Source organism: Haliotis asinina, chromosome 7, assembly GCF_037392515.1.
Source record: "Haliotis asinina isolate JCU_RB_2024 chromosome 7, JCU_Hal_asi_v2, whole genome shotgun sequence".
Lineage (NCBI taxonomy): Eukaryota > Metazoa > Mollusca > Gastropoda > Lepetellida > Haliotidae > Haliotis > Haliotis asinina.
This window is the reverse complement of record NC_090286.1, coordinates 61,775,916-61,792,044: the sequence shown is the minus strand read 5'-3', so window position 1 is coordinate 61,792,044 and position 16,129 is coordinate 61,775,916. Positions and strand designations below refer to the sequence as shown.

The window sequence follows — 16,129 nt, the reverse complement described above, 5'->3', positions numbered from 1 at the left end:
CTGTTTAGGTGTTTCTACAACATATGAGTCAATGATTTTGTCCACAAATCAGAGCATCTGTGCTCCAATGTGATTCCAATGCGGGTAGATCAGCTAGAGGGCCAACAAATCACCGGACTTGGTCAATGAAAGTAGACCTGTGATCTGTCGCTTGTAATCCATGCCAGAGATGGTCACCTGCTTCATCCCACGTTCTTCTATTGTCCAGTCACCACCGGGAAAGAGAGACAGGTCAGTCTGGTCCCAGTTGATGACTAGGTTATCAGGGATGGCATTCTGGTCAATAACATCCTGTACACGATTCAGGAACTCTGTCTTGATGTCGGTGAAATCAGACAGCAGGCTTTTTACACCCTTAGTTCCCTTGCGTTTCACAAAGTCCATGCATCGTAAAAGCGATCTAGCCCAGGAATCAGTCAGCTCAACATATCCACAGAATTCTTTCAGATTTATGACGTTTTCTCATGATTTTATCAGTTGCTGTAAGCAATGTTCTTGTGCCAACAGCACCACCAAACAGTTTTGGCTTCTGACCCTGGATGGCCTTAACCAACTGGCGTGGAGATTCTGCTGTTTCACTGCTGCTTTGCTCTTTCAGGAAACTTGCTTTCATACTACAGACAGTAGATTCATTCACTTTCTTCTTCAGTTTACAGTGTACTTCGGAATCGTAACTGCTGTATTCCCCAAGTTTTCTTTTACAGCATGATGGGTCATTTGACGTGTCACTTGTCGCCGTGTCATCTTGGAGTTGATCTACGGCACCATTTGCAGCGATTAAGATTTCGGCCTCTGTCTCATCTTAGCAATCATTTGGATCTGGAAGTCCAGGTGTCTTAGGGGTAGGTGCTTTCTTTAGCCACAATCGCAATGCCATCATCAAATCGTGAGAATTCAGAACGTAACACTTATGTGTTTTTCAGCGCTTTATATAGTATACCATCACAATGTGTCATTTCCTAAGTTCTTATACTGCCGTGAGTAACCGTATTACTGTATATATTGGGCAGGCAAGGATTTCCTGTGACTTAGCAATCTATGCCACATTTCAGGTTAAGCCACTCTGATTGTTTTTATTGCTATTGGTGACGGCGAAACAGACAGCTGGCAGTTCCAGCAATTAATGATTCCGCGAATAATTAACCGTGCAATGTAGTCTAAACTGTCAACTCTGTGAAATTTGCACCAAGCGAATATGAGTACGTTTACAGTAAACTAAGGTGAAATAGGGTTTAACGTCGTACTTAAGAATGTTTTGCTCACATGACGATGTGCATGTGTATGTATGACTCCTTGTACTACAAAAGGCATAAGCTGGTTTTAAAGGTCACATATACCCTAATAGGGTACACACGCAAAATCACTTGCTGACATCGTTATAAATGAAACCCCATCACTAAAAATGCTCATGTCAATCTTTAATTACCTTAAATCAACCTTTTTGTCAACAGTGCAAAATTCTAAGCCGCAAACGAAATTTCAACCAATCAGAGCGGCATGTCTCCGTGACGTAATAGTGGGTATAGAAATGAGGGTCTGTGCAGTATTCATCTACATTTCAGGGGTTGAACTATTTCGATTACAGGTTTGTACAAACCTGAAATCGCGAAAGCTGTTGAGGAAAATGAAAGCTATATGTTCTCATATTCTACTATCATTTTGTTTTGCCTCCTGCTTTGCCTAGTTTTCGAGTTACAACCCTTTCATAGACGATTCTGTCAAAATCACTTGGTGTCGCTAGGTTGTAATCCGTGTTAGGTGGCATAAACGTACACGTTATTTGTCATCATTCACTTGATGCTCAGTTAATGAATTTATAACAGGTATAATTGGTGGTAACGCCACTTGGATTACCCGACAAAGGCCCCCATTTGGCATTTCTTTTGACTGGATCGATCAAAGGATTAACCATTAACACGCTGATCGATAAATTAGTATTATGGGGATGTAAATGGGGGATTTGTCAAAAGGTAGTGTTTATGTATGTACATTTATAAATCTATACTGAATACACTCTGTCTAGTATGTGTCTATGTAAAACAACGCCCTTCTATCAAAGGATTAACCACCAATACACTGATTGATTGCTCATTATTGGCTAACTAAATAACTTTTTAAAAAGAATGACCCACATTATGCAATTAGTTGCTAGGTGTGCTACCTTGGGTAACCAATGAAACTATACAGCAATGCGAAAAACCTGAAACGATACATCATGTTTTCGTATATTAGACTGTTAAAAGACACATCACTTGGGAAATCTGCAGATGAATTATATATCACTTGTTTTTGTGGATATTGATGGATACATTCCTCAAAGAAGGTAATAGCCTGACATTGCTCCTATAACTTTAATTTTAATATTTGCATTTTTGTTTTTAATACGTTGTCGTAGCTTTCAACAGAATCATTGTTTTCGTCATTAAGTGTAATCATGCAGACAACATACACTAGGGCGTGCGTGCGAATTATGATTCATATAGGAAACTATGAAATGTCTACATATTACATTCCTGTTATACATTCGCAGATCGCTTCTTTTTATTAAGTTTCAAAATGCATACAAGTATGATTATAAAGTAATTAGGATTATGAGTCCAAGTATAAAGACGTTTATTGACAAGTGTCTACATACTGGTGAGTGAACGTTACAAACAAAGTAAATTTAGCAAGTGAAGAAACTTATCGCGCAGTATTTTCACTTCGACCCCGACCTCGCTTAGGTTATGTTACAGGTTGTGTCATGCAAACTCCTTTTAGTAATGATTCAAATACATATTTATGTAGTTTCGATTTTCTAACTTGATGAGAACAAACCATACATAATCTCATTTATTCAAATGGATTTGACTTCACGATTTTCAAAAATGGGATGAATGCTATTTAAGGTTTGTTTTCACCGACTTACAAAAGGACAATTACTTTCTACTGGTAGTAAAATATGTATTTTATTGATGGACATTAGGATTTTACATGACATTGCTTATAACATAACAATTTCTCTCTTGGAAATGAGGTGGAGGTCAATCTAACATTGCTTGCAATATAAATGTCACTTCGACCCCCACCTTGCTTCCTTGGAAGAAGTCCTTATGTTAAAAGTTGTGTCATGCAAAATTCTTTTGGCCATGATTCAAATGCACATTTAACTACTAGTAAAAAGTAGTTTTGATTTTCTAACTTGATGAGAACAAATCATAATTCTAACGGACTTTCGCCTGTGACTTCACGATTTTCAAAAATGGCGGCGCTCTGTCTGAGGATGAATGCTATTTAAGTTTGTTTTCACCAACTTACAAAATCAAAATTACTTTCTACTGGTAGTAAAATATGTATTTTCTTGATGGACATTAGAACTTTACATGACATTGCTTATAACATAACAATTTCACTCTTGGAATCGGTCAATATAAGGGGTCAATATAATATTACTTACTATAATATTGTCACTTCGACCACAACCGCGTTTCCGAGGAAGAAAGCGTTATATCCATGCAAAATCCTTTTGGTCAGCAATGTGTAGTAAGCAGTCTTGATTTTATAAACTCGATGAAACTTGAACTCCATTTTCTATCCTGGAAGCGTGGTAGGGGGCGAACCATCCGATTTAGTATATACCACAGGCTTCCACAAAGCTCACTTCACACATACTAACAACCAATTTAAGCAAAAACAACGGAGTCTGGTGGAAATCTGTGCATAGTGACACCATCACCCGACCCCAAGGAACAACTGACGGCAACACAACAATTCGGCATGTCTTTGGTGACGTCAAGAATTCAGCAAAATGACGAGCTTCCTACACATTTTCTATACATTTAACTGGAAACCGTTCCTTCTATGACATCACTGTAGGGCTCTGGCGACAGAGTTACATAACCTGTCTGCGGTTTCGTTTGCAGACGGCTATTTAGCAACTTTTGAGCGCTTGGTATTAATTAACCACAAGTTGTTTTAAAAAGAAAATGGTGTTTCGTTTATGACTAACCAAAAGTCTTTCATATGCAGTGACAAAAAGAGTACCAAAAAATTGAGTTTAGTGGTCCTTTAAAGTGCTGGCTCGCTGAGATATCATGCTACATTTGAGCATGAATACCCCACATCATATTACTCTGAACTGACCTGTCCCTGTTGTACCCATCAATGCTGAGCGCCATGCATTAAATACATCATAGTATTATTTGTATAAATTCAAGCATGCAACCAGGGCACTTTGAAGATATCTCAAAAGTTACAACTGTTACAAGAGTCTATTTCCTGTAATTTGTATTGTTACTAAGTTATAGTTATTGTAGGGTCACAATGTTTAGAATTTCGAGTGATAGTTATTGTGGGTCACATTTCATATTCCGTGGCATTATTGCTTAAACTCAGTTATTCTTGAAAATTAATTATTTCATATTTTATAATTGTCCATGAAAAGATTAACATTTATTATTCTCAGATTTTAAAAAGTTCTAATTTCTTATCTTTGTGCATGAAAAATAATCATTTATATATCTCACAACATCAAAACACATGATACAATTGCAAAATGTAAACGATACATAATCATATTTATACTCAGTCTAAGTAAACTTAGTCTCAGTGTATTTCGTTACACTCCACCACTGAGTCTAACAAAACCTAGTAGAAGGTCGCGTCAAGTAACCTTTGAGCTACTTACAACCGTCCAATCAAACACGAGACAGTTAAATAGATTGAACCCATCAAACAACGGCTACTATTTAGGGATCAGTGGGACTTTCAAAATATTCAGGTTACCGACACAGATCTCTCCACAAACAAAAATCTGTATATAACACAGTTATTTGACCAGCTGTATATAAGCTTTGGGGGTTCTGTTGACATGGTTACCATTAGCCAATATTTCCGCAAGATGACATCCTTGAATACTGCCAAAAACACTATTTTCAGCGACTTTAGCCACTGTTGTCATGGTTGTAACGTGCGCCGTGTGCATCACCCGGAAGGGATCGTACACTAAATAACATTCGGAATTGTTCGGGTACGAACCTTTTCGAGATAAAAAATCAAAAGGTATGTGTGAATGTCCACTTTCGTGATTTGGTAAGCTGTGTTCTCATTGGTCAATCTCAAAGGTTACCTGACGCGACCTCCCATAAGGTTTTGTTAGACTCAGTTGTGGAGTGTAACGAAAAGTACTGAGGATATGTTTACTTAGACTGATTTATACTGATACTTTCACAACTAAACATCTTTACAGCTTGAAATGTATCGATAATTGTATTGATGCATTGATGTATTATGACATCCCTAGTCATAAGTGGTAACTAATAGGATCGTGTGCTGACAAATTGTATCACAACTGAGTAGCTTGGTGCTCATGATGTTGATCACTGCTTCAGTCTAAATAAATTTACAGCCTTCTGCCACACAGCTGGAAAATTGCTAACACAGCCAGTGTTTTCATCTGAGCATGAAAATTTAGTATGACTCCCTGATGCCATGAGAGGGAGCCATGGATATGTCTTCGGGGTTTGAAAGTTTGGAACTTTCATCAAAACATCAACCATGATTGTTAAATAATATTTTAAAAAAACAAAAAAAAATAAAAATAAAAAATAAACAAAGTAAGGCAAGTCAGATATTTAATCAGCACTGAGCAGTCCAAAAAACAGTCATCGCACAGAAGCCAAACTTAAGATTATCTGAATAAAGGAACCAGTAGCACTGCATCAACAATGATGCAAGCTTCAAAATTTACTGCGTATTTGAGAGAATTTGGGCACTAAACAATCAACGAAAATATTAGTGACCATACATAGCATCATATTATGTAGATGCACTGTAATAAGAATAACAAGAGTCATCAGGAGATGACATATTGCCCCGGCCCCCACATATTTGAAAGGACAAAAACATCTGAGAGTTACTTATTGTGTTTTTAGACAAAGTCAGAATTGTTTCCATGGAATTCATGAAAAATATAAATGCCATATATCTGTAATCAGAAAAAGTCACCATTTCAAGATCTGTCTCGTATATCTGCCAAGATCTTTTGAAAGATATGAAATGTTTTTTGAGTTGTGCTCCGGAAACGATGTCAGCAATGTGTTCATGGAACCGAGAAAATAAAAACCTGAAAATAACCAAACGCACCACTTTGGGGTCTGTCACATATATCTACCAAGTTTTACTGACAGATATTACAAAGTTTTTTAGTTCTGCTCCAGAAACGAAACACACCTCTTACTTTTGAGACTATGTCCCAAACATTTCCATGGAAACCGAGAAAATAATAAATCACAAAAACCTGTATATAGCAAAAGGCACCACTTTAGGTTCTGATTGATATATCTACCAAGTTTGGCAGAAAAATATTGAACAATTTTTTAGTTCTGCTCCGGAAATGAACCATAAGACTAACACCAAAATGTTACATGAAAAAAGAAAAACAATGTAAATGCCAAAAATCTGTAAATAGCAAAAGGCACAACCGTAGACTGAGATTACTATATCTATCAAGTTTGGTCTAAAAATATTGAACGGTTTCTAAGTTATGCTCCGGAAACAAAATAATTGCGGACGGACAGACGAGCCATCGACTATATCCCCCCGCTTTAAATGCCGGGGGGATAAAAATACAATCAATTGCACAAATTTCGCAAACACACTATAAAATACACGGTCGCATTATCTGGTGTAATTTTGCAACAATGCATGCTGTCAAACAACGCCCACTGGTGTAATCAAAGTCAGTGACTGTAGAAGCTCATCTTAGTGATCTTTCTTTGTAACTATTTTGTCATTCAACAAATCAAGTCATGTCAAGAGTTTCCAATATTTGCTCACTTTTACAATATATAACATGTGACCATCTCAAGAACGGGTTCTCAATGACATGGTCTGCTTCACAAATTGTCTCAGTTACATGTAACCTACAACAGAAAATGTTCTAATGAGAAGTAGTGGTGCTGATTTCAGGTGTTTGCTGAACATTTAATATCTCCCACTCTTAAAGGTCACAGGAAACGTAAAACACAACTTTGCAGATTCTGATACCTATTGGTATGCACTTACCAAAACAAATCATCAAAAATGCAAATTCAGCCTGTAATGTTGAAAAAAAACGCGATGAAAAAAAAGCCTGTGAAAACTATTCATTAAATTTGAATTGCGATTGTTTGCTTATTATTTTGTTTATTTGTTTTTTTACTAGCAGCAATGTGTATTATATGTCATGAATAAGTGATAATTGTGTTTTAATTATGTTTGATTTTTTGATTGCATGTGACCTTTAAGGTCCACCTTTAGAATTCAGCACAACTCCTTGTGATGATAAGTTGACCACTACCAGGTCTGTGAGAATCTGTCAGAAACAAACTCAGGATCTTAGGACTGATACCCGACAGGAAACCAACTTAGCTATGACAACAAGCAGGTAGCAGAAATGAACAGGTCAAATTAGATCATGGACAGTTACAACTGTTGCACCCTACAAAATCACCCTACAAAAACCTACTGTCTCCCCTCCTTTAAATTACATAAAGGTATACAAGCCGTTTAAATACACAGCACATCTTTTACGCCATTTCATTTTAAAACCATGGCCTACACAAATAATATATGCGAAAGTACCTTCACAATCAAGCGCTTTCCCTTAAATGAGCTGCACAGCACTGTTTTCAGGAAAAACAAATCTCCAAAACATTTAACATTGCTGACCTTATTCAATGACAATGAATGATAGAGATGATAAATCACCAAGATGAGTTTATTCATACTCAATGACTCCGTTAACAGGCTGATGTCACAGCGCACTGTTTCACCAGAGTTCATAAATTATAACATAGCCTACAATTTGTTTGTGAAGTTTACAACCCACAACTGTAGCCCGATCACCTAAAGTACATTTATAGAATAATTAAATGGTGATAAATCTTAAGCTTTTCGCAATTACTCGTGTGTAAATTAAATATAATCAAAGGTCATGTTGATGAGTACATACTACACAGACATCACAATCTGACTTTTGAGGCAATCCCTGTTCTTGGTAGGCCCATTGCCATCTTGGGTCAAACGCTTTGACCTACTTATAATGACTTTTGACAGAAAGAGGAGAGTTTGAAGAACAACTCTGTCAACATGCGAAGGTGTAAGTTACTGTTACACGAAAGACACTCCTCGTCGACTTAACACATTCCTCTCAACTGGAACAAAAACGTGACATTCGGCAAGTTGGCTGTCACTTAGTACCAGTCTACCACCTGGCATTCGACTGTCATTCATAATACGTTAATTTGTCCACTTTATTCCCTACTCCAGAATAGGCGATGGAACAATCATGTTACCAAGGCAATCACAAATTTGTTCTATTTCGTCGAAAGCGAAGTCAAGATATTCCTGCTGCGATCCCGCCGGCATGAGTGAGACGCGCAGTCTGCAATTTCACTTAAGTATTTCGATCTTATGGGATCGTGGACATCGAAACAGACATCTGTTACTTCTCAAAAGTACAGGAAATGGTCATATTTACATTTTACAGTTATAGAAAGTAGACTACCACAGACTGAAGAATATAATCATAATACGTACCCGCCTTTACGTCAGTATCAGCTAAACCCCTTGTCTGTCTGTGTGTCGTCAGTTTTAAAATTTAGGTCATACCTAAATTTAAGATCGGTAAAAAGACGGAACTGGTATTTATGCGGACTTTCAGTACTACATACAACGCAATTCGGTAAAACTTATTCGTGGCGACAGAAAATAAAGAAACTTTCATCAAAACACACAAGTATTATTCCAGCTGCCGTGGGCAGTCAAAGATGGCAACGTTAGTCTTATGAAGATGATCGGGCGTAACTCTAAGCAGTGCAAGGGTTTCAAGACATAAGATTTAAATGTTCCAACAGTCATTTGCTATATATGTTCCGTTTTGTCTGAGGCGTTAATGACGTACATGTATTTGGTCGGCCGTTCTTGTCATTTAGAGTCAATAACGTTGCGCGATTTTTGTCAGGATTTTGAACAAAGAGAAATAATAACATGCACTGTTCGTGATTGTAAAATAGGTGTAACGCTCTAAGAAAGAAAGCACACATGAAACAATTTCTTGTCTCTTATTACATAAGTGCAAAAACGTAGGGTACTTCATAAGCTCGTATTCTCAAGCAATACATGATGCACATTTTTCTCCTACTCTGACTCAATGATTCAACCAAACGAGAATATATGGCCGCATTTAACATGGTTACAATAATGAAGAAGAGAAAGTGGAGGTAAATAACTGTATATTAGTATATGTTTGGGTAAAATAGAGAGTGTGTCGGCTATATTATTTATTTAGTATTTTACTATATTTCAGGAAGACATACATACAGAGAGAACATATATATTACTAGCTTGGTTGTCGGGACTATAGATAACAGAATTTGCCTGTATATTGAACACGGATTGCATAAGAGTCTCTGGAAAGGTGACATGTGCGCTTTTTCTCGGTTGCATGTTCGTGTTATTTCGTTTCGTCACGGAGTTTATATTTTGATAACTGTGCTGACTCATTTTGGATTAAAACACGTTTATAAATTTTTATTATAAGCATACACGTTGCAGGATGTGTGATGAACTCTGAATTGATAAATACCGGCGCAGTTGTTGTGAATTTATTTTAATAATTTCAACACCAACGCCGGTAATTATTGTGCGGGATTGGACCGGAAGTTTCAAGAGTGCTGTCTCACTTTGCATTTTGCATTTTGGTCCTATGCGCTAGACTACAGTTCCCTAACAAAAGTGAAAATGGAGTTTTTGATAGGGATCCAGGGGAAGGATTTCATCCTTACAGCATGTGACATGGTTTCTGGAAGGAGTGTCATTGCCATGAAGCAAGGTATATTTGTGTGCGAAGGAACCGACTGGAATACTTGCCTCAGGATTTGTCTTTGTGCAGTAAAACTAAAAGTAAAAGTTCAAAACACTAGTTCTCATATCAGTTTGCTGTTTTACATTGTTTTCATCTTATTCAATCAAGCAAGTGTAATACTTACGTAGACGGGTAATGAAGAAATAGTGATCGGTAAAGGTAAGAATTAGAAAGAAACGGTTCTACTCACGGCAATTAAGACTGGATGCCACACCGAAAAGGAAAAACCCCAAACAAGCTGCCTAAATGTTTCTGTTCTGTTCTGTAAATGGGACTGCTCACTGTGGCTCTTACTCTACTCATTTACTCATCAGCCTTGCTGGCAACATGTGCTTGATCCTCCTTATGATACCATTTTAAATAAAATGAAAAAGTCCCATGTCATTCACAGGGAGATGCCAACAGTGGTTAAGACATCCATCTTCTGATAACAAATTCTGTAAAAGTATAAGCATACTTGCATTATCAGCATTAGTGCATCTGTACATTGTCTGTTTATTAGGAGTAATTATGAATGATTGAATTTCAAAGTGTAATCCTTATTCATAATGACATTTTCCTCATCTTGTGATTCTTCAGTTTTTCAAAGTATTGGGTCAAGATCATGATTATCAAAGTATTGAATGTGTTAATGTGTTAGTTGTTCTTCAGATCTTCCATTGATGTTATGCTTGATTATCTTGGTTACCAACTGGTTAAAAACAGCATGAAAGAAATTCACAGAGTTCCATTTGTTCATGCCAGTTCACTTTATCATTTTTCTTGACCATGCTGACTCAATGAAATATATTTTACAGTTGTGTCATTGAATCCATAACAGCAAATCTGTAACAAAGATAAAAACGACTTGTGAATTGCAACTTTCTTTTATTCCTTTCATAAGTTTCAAAGAAGCATTTTAATACTGCATTTGCATCTGACAAAGTGTTTAAATCATGTTGCTTTCAAAGTGGTGTAAGCTGTTCATGGCCAATCTGACAAGCTAGTAGCACAGATACGCAAACCTACGCTTATCAAGTGATTATTGTTTATTTGGTCAAATGTTTCAGATCATGACAAGATGCACAAGTTGAGTGACAAACTGCTGATGCTGGTTACTGGAGAATCTGGTGACACAGTGCAGTTTGCTGAATACATATCCAAAAATATTCAGTTATACAAAATGAGAAATGGTATGTTATCGTTTCTGTATGGTATGATTCTTCCATCATGTTAATAGCAACACAGATGTCATATAGATTTCATCTTTGCCAAACATGATGCATCCAGATTTTCACTTCAATCCTGTCATGTATATAGGAAATTAATATAAGGTGGTGTTTTCCAACTTTTGATTGCAATCAGCAGTGATTAATATTGCATACATAATATGCCAAAGGTATGAACATTAGCAGTGTTGTTTTAGCTGTCAGTATGTTACAATGATTTGAAAAGTCAGTCAAGTTCACAATACCAAGTTCATAAAGACCCATGAAGGCCCAGGGTAGAATAGGCCTTCAGCAACCCATGCTTGTCATAAAAGGCGACTATGCTTATCATAAGAGGTGACTAACAGGACCGGCTGGTCAGACTTGCTGACTTGGTTGACACGTCATCTGTTCCCAGTTGTGCATATTGATGCTAATGCTGTTGATCACTGATTTGTCAGGTCCAGACCCGATTATTTACCAACTGCTGCCATGTAGCTGGAATATGGCTGAGTGCAGTGTAAAAGTAACTCACTCACTCACTCGCCCAAGATCATACATATTTGTGTTTCTACATATATTGAGTTAGTTTGCCAAATTTATTAACGTTGTGGGGCTGCTGAAATACTTCAAGTTCTTATCCTTTAAGTCAGTCCGTTGTTTTGATCTTATGCAAATAATAAGGGTTCATTAATGACAGCAACACCAACAAGTGAAATCACGTAGGTTGGGCAGTAGGAACATGTACATAGATTTTCTTGATGATTAACAATAGAAAATAACTTTTAAGATATTTTTCATAGGATAAGTGTTGGGATTGCAAAAATATTGGAATGCATGTTTCAAAAAACAATGAGGACAATCCAGCTATCAGTTGCTACTGTAATTACATGTATGTGGGAATCATAGGTCAATGATTTGCTGCTTGTAATATGGAGACAACCCGTGAAAGTAATAAAAGGCGACTTTGCTTGTCATAAGAGGCAACTGACAAGTTCGGGTGGTAAGGCTCATTTACTTGGTTGACACATGTTATCAGTTCCCAGTTGCGCAGATTGATGTGCATGCTGTTGATTAATGATTACTGGATTGTCTGGTCCAGACTGTTATTTACAGACCACCACCATATAGCTGGAATATTACTGTGTGCGGCATAAAACTAAACTCACTCACTCACTGTAATATGGAGACAATGTTGAGATAAATGGCATGTGATCTGAATGGATTTAAAATTGTGATGTTGAGGGTTGACTTGATCATGTTGATGTAGGGTCACCAGTATTTATTACTATGTGGAGGTGTTGAGGCCATTTGTGGCACCAGTCATTGTTCATGTCATCATGGGTGTGCTGAGGGCTGCATAATTCCAAATGCCATGCTGGCCTCATTTCAAGAGCTACCATCATACCCTCACACCCTCAGCACAATTTTACCTCCAGATTATTTGATATTTGATGTGTCAGCATTTCTTAAATATAATGGTGTTTTGCAAAAAGTCACATGAAACTTCTTATTTCATATTTCTGATTAATTTGTTGGTATTAAGCAGAGACTGAGTATATCGAATCTTCGATTACACGATGCCATTTAGAGAATAGTCAAATGCAGCGTATGTCATATTTGGGTTTTCTCTTTCTTAGTAAAGTACAAATTGTAGTACCATTTTGGTTGAGTCCCATCCAGGATTTGAACCTGCACCCTCAGAGTCAGTCGCCTAATCTCCAGCACACAAAGTCAACCGCCCATCCCGCTCAGCCACCGCAACTTCCACCGCTGAGCCCCAAAAGTACTAGAATTTGTACTTTTCTAAGAAAGTGAAATCCCAATTATGACATATGTTGCATATCAACTCTTGATTTCGAAATGTACTTACACCCAAACAATTAAGAAGGAACGATAGCCTTGTTCTTGTTCTTTTCAGGATATGAATTATCGCCTCATGCAGCTGCTAACTTTACTCGCAAGAACCTGGCAGACTACCTCAGAAGTTCTGTAAGCATTTCTTGGGCTCGATTATCTTCAGTTGTAGCATTACGATTAACTTACTAACTTACCCTTCAGTGTATGACCCACTGATATAGTACTTTATTCACTGGCAGATTTCTCTGCCCTAACCAGTTAACATTACATGTCTCAACCATAAATATGTTTGACATTTCATAATATTCTTGTCAGACTCCCTACATGGTGAACATGCTGATTGCTGGGTATGACGAGGAAGAGGGACCTGTATTGTACTTCATGGACTATCTGGCGTCACTCAACAAACTACCATTTGCTGTACATGGCTATGGCAGCCTCTTCACTATGAGCATCATGGATAGATACTACAAAAAAGGTACCATCTCCCTTAAACAAACTTCTTGAAGTTGGAAATAGAAAACACGTACCGTTAGTTGACAACTTGACAAATTCATTAGTTCCAGTAAGTGTCTATTAATCTCAGCAATCCAGAGTTTGAGGTTAGATGTTTATGTGTATGTTTACAGACATGAACCAGGAAGAAGCAATGAAGCTGTTGCAACAGTGTATTGATGAGGTGAGACTTTGTACATAGGACAGTGTTACTTTCATCCTTCCACAGTGTAAGTATGCTTCATGAGGCTATATAAAGGGGGGTAACTCTTGTCATTACATCTTGATTATCTCCCTTTTTGTAGACAAGATTATTTGGTCAGTCTCATCCACAAGTAAGGTAATTATTGTAAACAGAAGTAAAATGTCACTTTTAAATTTCAACTATAACTAAATTGTCTTCTTTCTGTTTTGTTCATAGGTCCAGAAGCGATTTATTGTCAACTTACCCAACTTCAGAGTACGACTTGTGACTAAGGAAGGTATCAAAGATCTACCTGTCATCAAACCCAAGCCCCTTGTTGTATCGAGTTGATCTCCCACTTTCATCTATGTCAAGATTCTGTGTTTCAATGGCCAACTCCCAGATGACTTGCTCTTTCAAGATGATAGTTGACAGAAGTATGTATGTAGATATATATGTATATATACTTCAATTGTTCACTCATCTTGTTGCTGTGTCAAGGTTCAGGAGTGCTCATTTCCTGCTACTGTTATACACGGACACAACATTGCTTGTAATCTGGCATCAAGGCAGGGAGGTTCTGTGGGAGTTGGCTTTAAGCATCAATGTCATGCATCAGTGACCGACCTATTTACACAGTCAATGTACATTCATTGTTTTGTCACAAGACTTCAGTTGTGAACTGACCTGTTCGTTGACAGAAATAAAATGTGAAGACTAATTTCAAGTGTTTGTTTTTGGTCTGGACAGATTCATGATTTAACAAGTGGTAGTATGTAGCTTTTAGTGTATGTATTGTTTGTGTGCTTTCCACAGGTGTGAGCTTATGCCATGGACTTCTAGTTCTTTGTCATATAGCATGCGCATCTGTAAACATCTTCCAAATAGAAACCACAACCTCACTGAAACTAGAACAGGTCCTTCTTTGACAAAGATGTTCTTAAGTCACTAAGGTAGCCTCTGTGCAATGTTGAAGATTGGGAGTTAAGGTTAACCGTAGTAAAGGTTTCTTCATGGATGGACCCCCTGAACATGATTGTTTCCTCAGTGAGAACTCCTAAATATGTTCAGATGGTCAGTCTTTCTGACCACTTTGTATTTTTAAAAATGTATGTAAGTAAATAAAGTTTGGTACCTGTAGTGAGTGTTGGTACTTATCATATGTTCCATCTTTTTGTTCAACGCTGCAACTTTACCTTTGGCTTTACCTTTTATTACAGTGTAACAGCAAGAAGGTCTGTAACTGTAATGAACTTAGTGTGTGAGATGCTCAGCAGAGGTAACTTGTATGTGGATGCTGGTCCTTGTTTTTCAGTTCCCATTAACTCATTCACATCATCTCTGAACAACTCTTGACCAGTGAGACTCATGAATGTCCTGGGGTAGAATATGCATTCAGCAACCCATGCTTGCCATAAATGGCGACTATGCTTGTGGTAAGCTGTGACTAATGGGATCGAGTGGTCAAGCTCGCTAACTTGGTGGACACATGTCATCGGTTCCTAGTTATGCAGATTGATCCTCATGTTGTTGGTCACTGGATTGTCTGGCCCAGACTCAATTAATTACAGACCGCCACCATATAGATGGAATATTGCTGAGTGCGGCATAAAACCAAACTCACTGACTCATATTGAAAAGGTGACTGTCCAGGCGTGCTGCAGAGCTTTATTTTCCTTCTTCCAAGAGAGCACATTAACTGGTTAGTAGAATATCTAGAAGAGTCGTTTGTTTGTTTTTTAACGCTGCACTTAGCAATATTCCAGCTATATGGTGTCCATTTGTAAATAATCCAGTGTGGACCAGATATTGCAGTGATCAACAGCATCAATCTATCTAACTGGGGTACGATGATATCAACCAAACCAGCGAGCCTGAACACCTGGTCTCATCAGTCGCATTCTACAAGCATGGTGCATGCCATATTAAAGTGAACTACCTCCTACCTCATGTGCATTTCTGTAATACATGTACATTTACGTATACACTTACGTGTAATGGTCCAATCAGTGTTGTACCAGGGGCCACTGGTCTACATCTGTATTGAAATAAAGCACGTAGAACATAGACAAGCATGATAAATGGGCAATCTTTATTACCTCCGAAGTTTGAAGATTACAAATGTATATTATATTAACTGGACCGTTACATCTTCCGGTATTCCACCAAGTAGCAATTTCAGAAATTCGTCACACTCACATTCCTTAAACTGAATGGGAACAGAACCCAGTGTTCTTAGTGAACCAATACTCTTGTAGTATCTTGGTCTGTCAAGTCGATTTATACCAATTGATCTTATTGACTTAAGACATTATATGACGGCGGTCCACACAATCCTGTAACATCACACAATCCTGTAACATCACGTAGATCACATAGCTGGAATGGGATAAAAGATGATATGCATCAGCAAGTTTACCATCGACCCCCATCAGTGCCTCTTAAAAGCAGCAAGAGTTGCTGAAGACGAATAAGACCAAGTTTACCTTGATCTTCACAAGTACAAATTGTCGTGTC

The 16,129-nt window shown here is 37.6% G+C and overlaps 2 protein-coding genes across 3 annotated transcripts in view; one reads left to right on the top strand and one right to left on the bottom strand.

The window, feature by feature from the left end:
• The window catches only part of LOC137291712 (microtubule-associated protein RP/EB family member 1-like), a 31,790-nt gene extending 23,134 nt beyond the window's left edge, over positions 1 to 8,656 (bottom strand). Inside the window, exon 1 of one of the 2 annotated variants that reach the window (XM_067823169.1) lies at positions 8,560 to 8,656. The gene's annotated coding sequence lies outside the window, so the exon portion shown is untranslated. The remainder of the gene's footprint in view (positions 1 to 8,559) is intronic. The other variant, XM_067823170.1, reaches the window with a different exon arrangement.
• Positions 8,657 to 9,496: 840 nt separating this feature from the next.
• On the top strand, positions 9,497 to 14,333 carry LOC137291715 (proteasome subunit beta type-2-like). The gene is made up of 6 exons (XM_067823173.1): positions 9,497 to 9,853; positions 10,936 to 11,058; positions 12,995 to 13,065; positions 13,249 to 13,411; positions 13,563 to 13,612; positions 13,850 to 14,333. Exons 1-6 carry the CDS (start codon positions 9,763 to 9,765, stop codon positions 13,961 to 13,963), a joined length of 612 nt encoding a protein of 203 aa, XP_067679274.1. The 5' UTR covers positions 9,497 to 9,762; the 3' UTR covers positions 13,964 to 14,333.
• The last annotated feature ends 1,796 nt before the right edge of the window (positions 14,334 to 16,129 follow it).